Genomic DNA, 6647 nt, shown 5'->3' on the forward strand with positions numbered 1-6647 from the left:
AATCATCAATTTTGTTGTAGTGAATATATTGTAATAACAGATCAATCATTGTTATTGCTAAAAATCCAACCTTACATGAGCGTGCTTTACATATTTATATAAGGTTTCACTTCATAAAAAAAAACTTATAGTTTATGGTGCTATAACTTTGATGTATTGAGAACAAAATAATATATAGCTGATATCTTTACCAAGTTTCTCACAGGCTAGAAGTATTAGTACTTGAGATCATTTTTGGGAGTCTACAATTTTCAATCAAGGGGAGTGTTGAAGAATGATTGAAAAACAACTGTGATGTGACAATCAAGTAAGTGTATATATGGCACCTTACTTGGAAGGTGATGACTTGGTCATAGTTTGAAGTCCAAACCAATTACTTAGTTAATTAGTTTATTGTGCAATGTTTTAGTTGGTGTGTAACAGCTATCATGTGTAAGTTAGAGTTCATGTTGTATATCTTCTTATCTTATGTATGTTTGTTGTAATAGTTTCTCTTCATGCAATGAAAAATATGTGGTTGCTATTGTTTGCTCTCTGAAAAAATAATTCATCATTGTCTTCATTGAATGTTGATTAGAAGACTGGTAAATTACACCTTTATAAGGAACTTAAGTAAAGGTTTTAATTCGAATCCTTATAGCAGATATTTACTTTTTATAGCGTTCTCAGTATTATATCCTAAAAAATCTATGGGTCAAAGATAAAAGAAAAATAAAAAATAAAAATAAAATATGGTATTAATTCATTATTTCCTCTAATTTCTTCATGTAGGGTTTACTTTGACATAAATAGCAGAGAAAATAAATAAATAAAAACTAGAGAAAAAATAAAATGACTATAAAGAATAAAAAATGGGTCACCAGAGATAAAGATTGGAACATGAGATGATAACAAGATGGTAATTTTGGAGATGTTTTTTTATTCATAATCAGTATAACTCAACAATACTAGCTAAAGGTGCCAACGACCTTCGGTTCTATTGGTACATGGGTCACCGATAGAGCTTTCAATGAGTGGTGAGAGTTTGATTCTCGGCTGAGGGCACATTTCTAGGAGTTGTGAATAGTAGTTATGTACGGGTGGTTCCAGTGCCCACGTGAGCGCGGCCCTATCCCCACTTGTTCAACCCAGGCTTGTGCACGTCCTTGAGTCTCTAGTGGGTTCACCCCGCTCCTCTTCCAAAAAAAAAAAAACCAATACTAGCTAAAGGTAACTCTTATCCCATAATCATATCTAGAATCAGGTAGATGCCATCATAATGCTTGAATATTGAACCTAAATGAAATAACTATTTTTTTCAAGGGGGAAAAAGCAAAAAAAATAAAATATTAAAAAAAAAGAAGAAGAAGAATTGTGGAAGTGAGCATTGAAAGCTCTTGATCATGTGATTTCCGTGTCTCCAGATCTGAAACCATCTATGATAATGTGTTGTGTCCAGGGTGATACATGTGGCTCCATGGTTGACTGCCATTAATTTAATCATATTAAATAAAAATACTTTATTCATTAATTAAAAATAAAACATAAAATGAAGGCCTGCATGAATTTAATATAAGTCAATGGAATTTGTCCATGTCCTTTAGTCCTTATTATGCATTGATGTAGAGATAAGGATTTCAAAATTATTAAAAACAAACAAATAAAATTGCAATGAGTGAACTGTTAATAATGTTATAAAATTAAACTTTTTGATATATATATATATAAACACAAACCCAATATATTAAATATAATTTAAGGTTTAACTGAGCTTTTTTATCTCCATATCTTCTTATAGTTATTCATTATAGTCTTTATATTTTCAACATGTTCGATAAAATTTTATATTTTTATTTTATTCTATTTTATTTTATTTTTATATCCCACCGATTATATAGCTAACATTTGATAATTTTTTTTTTAACAAAGGAGACTAACCCCTGAGTTAATCTAGAGATGTGTTCCATTAGAATTAATTCCTTTAAATGGGATTCAAATTTTCACTATTATTTCTCTTCCCAAGAGATTTCCTTTAACGGCATGGTTTATGCATTTAATTTTAAATTTTATATAGATGATATAATCAAAATTATTTTCAACAACCCAATATATTAAATATAACTTTTAAAGTTTACCTTATTTTTTTTATCTCCATATCTTGTTATATTTATTAGTTTAGTTTTTATATTTTCAATGCTTTCGATATAATTTTATATTTTACTCACTCTATTCTTTTTTACTTGTCATATTTTGAAGCTCTTTTTTGTTATCTTTAACTTATCACACTATAAATTTTGTGCAACATTAAATAATTTTTTTTTTTCAAATTTATCTTTTAATTTAATATATTTGTATAATTTTCAATAAATCACAATCAACTAAATATTAAATCATATATTCAACTTGGTGGAGTTTTAAATAAGAGTAGTTTTGGAAAGTAATGAAATTTTTTATAAAATATAAACAATCAATTAACTGCAATTAAATTTTCTTAATTTGTGTGAATTAGGTAAATGCGACAAATAAAAAGAAATTGAGGGAGTGATTTATTTTCTTTGCTTACATTTGATAATTCAATTCTAGATTTTAAACAACATTTTATACTCAAAATTATTTATAGCGATGAAAACACAATAATAACTGATCTAGATTGATCAAAATAGCAAAAGTTTGAGTTACAAGTGATTTTGAATTCGAATATTTGTATATATATATAAAAATAAAAAAAAAAAAACTCGATTAGTACCTTGTCCAAACAAGAATAAAGCCAAACACTTCCAGAAAACTCATGGTCAAATAACTAAGAAAAACAACAATAAGAAAAGCAGAGGGGTCTACTTGAAAAATCCCTCTTTCCCATAAAAATATATTACATTGATAAAGAGTTAGTAACCGGCATGCTATTTTAGAAGTTTATAATTTTGTCTTGCTAAGAAAAGTCTTCTACTTAAAAAATGCATGACCCTGGATCCTGATATGCACACTTTTGAAGCTTGTTTGAGAGAGAGAGAGAGAGAGAGAGAAGATGGAGAGGGAGGCATGGTTGAGGGGAATATGGGAGATGGTGAAAGAAGGGGTCTCACAAAGACTTCTTTCATGGCATCTCCCATCTCCTCCATTCCTCATCCCTAACCAGCTCTCTGGTCTCACTGTCATTGTCACTGGATGCACCAGTGGGATTGGACTTTGTGTTGCTAGGTCTGTCTCTTTTTATCTTGTGGTTGTTTTTTTATGTTTTAGATGTAAAAGTGTTTGTTGATGGATGAGAAATTTTGTTTCTGTTTGTTGTTTGATTCTGGATTTGTGCTTAGAAGATGAGTTATTTGTTAAAATTAGGAAGAAAGGCAAAAAATCAGAGCATTCTTTTGCTTTGGTTTTGGTTTGGAGTTGAGTGGATCTGAAATTTTGTTTCTATTGAATGGAATATTGTCTGTTCTGTTTTTAAAAAACCATAGCTTGTTGATTTTTTGTTCATAATAGTGTTGGATTTGTATTTTTTTTTTTTATATGTAAACCGATAGAGTAACTAATAGTCCCACATCTTTTAAATTAAAAAATATGGAATCTTTTGGGTTGAATCAGGCCTGGACAAAATGGTATCACTAGAATAATATCTTTGATTTGCACTTAGCTTCAACATTGCGGCTTAGCTCTGATTTTTTTCGGCTAATGGTGAAAGTCTTATGGTAGGGAGATGGTTATGGCTGGGGCTCATGTTATCATGGCATGTAGGAATGTCGAAGGTGCAAACAGAATTGCCAGTGAATGGACAGAAGATACACACAATAGCAAAGATATACTTGTCGAGGTAACATTATTATATGATCTGACGCATATTCACTATCTATTTTGTGGCTAGCTCAAGATATATGTGTTTTCTTCATTTATAAGTCTATTATCAAGAAAGTTGATGCTGCTTTATGTAAAATATGCATGCTTCGATTGTTCCCGCAGGTCATGCCACTGGATCTCCTTTCCCTGGCATCAGTTCATAGTTTTGGAGAAGAGTGGAACCGTCGCGGAATGCCCTTGCATTTGTTAATCAACAATGCTGGAGCATTTTACATGAAAGGTTAGCTTTCTTTTTCTGTTTTTCCTTTTGTTCCCGCCTAAATTCTATGGATGACCTTCAAATTATCAATCGTCAAGTGAATGTTCTGTTTCCCAATATCAGAGAATGACTGTCTTTGTCGTGTCGAACTAGAAATTAAATTCAACTGTCTAGTGAATATATGGATTATTTGTTTGACTGAATTAAAAATCAATGAACTTCTAAAGAATTCCTAGACTATATGAAAACTGTTTTTTAATCTAAGAACAGACTAAAAGTTAGTCTCATTCCGATAAAAGCATGATTTAATGCCGGTTTTGATATTTATATTTATACAATAAATATAAATATGAACTCCAATGTAACTCAGCCAAATCCATTGTGACACCAAGCTATTATCCCTTTTACATTGTAAATCTAGAAGTAACAGTCCAAAGGTTAATCTACACTAGTTTGGAATTGATTATAAGGAAAGTGATCTTTCATTTAAAGGATCATTTTTAGAATCAAAATAGATGACTTTATGATTTTCCTTTCTTTACTCTTTGGCTTTTTCTATAGCAAGAAAGCTAACTGATTTCTTGAAATAGAACCACAACAATTTACAGAAGATGGAATCGAGCGGCATATGCAAGTGAATCATATAGCGCCAGCATTGCTCACTCTTCTTCTCTTGCCCTCTTTGCTTAAAGCTCCCTTTTCGCGGATTGTCAATGTGAATTCAGTGGTAATTAATTCCTTCTCTTACGATTTTAAGACATTTTTTTACAAGAGGATTCTGTGGCTAATTTTTAACTAAAGCTTAATTGAACAAGAATATACTCATGCATCTTATATATATATATAATGAAATGAAGTTCAAACTAGGCATTTTTCATGAGGATTGTGGATTACAAATTGACCTTTATCTGATTCAATGAACACTACATCAGTAAGTTGTCAAACTTCTTTAATTAGGTCTTTGTTTTGGTGTCCTAGCTAACTCATAATAGAAAATTGTTCAGTGACTTATTGAACATTTTGATTATGAAATTGGATGTGTCCTTGCCTTCACCTCATCAAAGCAAACTCAGTCAAAATAATATTTCGCAGAATTTTCAATCGTCAAAAAGTTGAAATCAACATGGTAAAAAAAATGAGATCATTAAAGAAAATTCAGCTCACTAACTTGTTAAACAAATTGCTAACGCAGGCTCACCATTGTGCACTTATTGATCCCACTCGCTGGAAGAGTAAAATTAACGACGGCGACTTTAATGCCATAAGAGCCTACGGAGAGAGCAAACTAGCACAAGTATCACATTAAACTTTAATCTCCATATTTATCTTGCAATTTTAATTACAACTATATCTTATTGTCTTTCCTTATTTCTCAAAGCTTATGTTCATCAAAACACTTGCTGCAAAACTTTACAAGAAGAAAATTACCTCTATCCAGTGTATTACAGTAAATCCCGGCATCGTGAATACAAATATGGTAAGTATCTTCATTATGTATGTATGTACTCAAATATTCAGCTAATTTATTGGCATGGTTATCCAGGTCAAGCAACAACAGAAGCACAAAATTGCAGAGTGGAAGTTGTTCTGGATGTTTAGTCCTGCCGAAGGTATTTCCTCATTGTTCAAGTACTGTCTCTTTTTTCGCTGTTTTATTTTTCATCTTGAAGCAAAACTATGATTAGACTGTAGGAGTCTGATAGTTCGAATAGCTTGATCATCTTTGTCATGCATACAGGTTGAATGTTACACAACAATAAATTAATTTCCATAAATAGATAGCAAATCTTGCAACTGTAAATTGATTTCCGTGGTTATTAAGAAGATTAAATGCCAGATTAATCATCTAATTTTCATTTATTTGAACGTGCAGTCTATGAGTGAAAGGTTTGCATGCATCATTAACTATCAAATTCGGATATTTGTATGAATTCACATTATTTAGGATTATATATTCAGTTTTCCACTTAATCAACTCTTGATAGATGTCATACCCTCTCACAAATGTTCAAAACTATAACTTTTACTCGTTGTCAACAGGTGCAAGGAGCGTACTCTTTTGCTCAACAAACGAAAGTGTGGTTAAAAACACGGTCGAATGTTTTGCGCACTACTCTTCAGTTTGCACACCGACGAAAGAGGCACCTCAAGCGATGGATGTAAATTCATGCTTTGATGTTTGGAAAAAGACAATGGAAATGTTGGATTTAGATATGGATCATCTTTCTCGACTCATCGATGTTTAGCTTCAACTAACCACCTTGTTCAAATGCATCTTATTTTGGAGCTTCAAATTTTGCAATATATATAGGACATATCATGACTTATCTTGTAAGAAAATTTTGCTGTATTTTACTTGTATGAACACACATACTTGTGAATTTTATCTATACTTATATTGATACAGAGAGCTCATGTCAACCATGTTTTAATATTTAATGATTGTCATTATTTGTATGGTTTTGAGAAGCTTTGATTGTCATTATCTATACTTATATTTGTAATTTAGCTAAAATTAATAATACTGCGAATCCATTTTCTATATATTTTAAAAATGCAAGAAAACTTTTTAATTGATCAATAACAATATTTAACAACAACTAACAAATTAATCATA

The 6647-nt window shown here is 30.9% G+C and overlaps 1 protein-coding gene across 2 annotated transcripts; it reads left to right on the forward strand.

Annotated features, from left to right (window-relative positions):
• The first annotated feature begins 2889 nt into the window (after positions 1–2889).
• On the forward strand, positions 2890–6445 carry LOC120266611 (dehydrogenase/reductase SDR family member FEY-like). Of its 2 annotated transcripts, none has more exons than XM_039274252.1 (8): positions 2890–3177; positions 3670–3787; positions 3934–4051; positions 4621–4757; positions 5223–5324; positions 5409–5507; positions 5574–5640; positions 6071–6445. In XM_039274252.1, exons 1-8 carry the CDS (start codon positions 3005–3007, stop codon positions 6274–6276), a joined length of 1020 nt encoding a protein of 339 aa, XP_039130186.1. In that variant the 5' UTR covers positions 2890–3004; the 3' UTR covers positions 6277–6445. The 2 variants fall into 2 exon arrangements, with proteins under 2 accessions (XP_039130186.1, XP_039130187.1); XM_039274253.1 differs by having other exon boundaries at positions 4639–4757.
• Positions 6446–6647: the final 202 nt, after the last annotated feature.

Source organism: Dioscorea cayenensis, chromosome 8, assembly GCF_009730915.1.
Source record: "Dioscorea cayenensis subsp. rotundata cultivar TDr96_F1 chromosome 8, TDr96_F1_v2_PseudoChromosome.rev07_lg8_w22 25.fasta, whole genome shotgun sequence".
Lineage (NCBI taxonomy): Eukaryota > Viridiplantae > Streptophyta > Magnoliopsida > Dioscoreales > Dioscoreaceae > Dioscorea > Dioscorea cayenensis.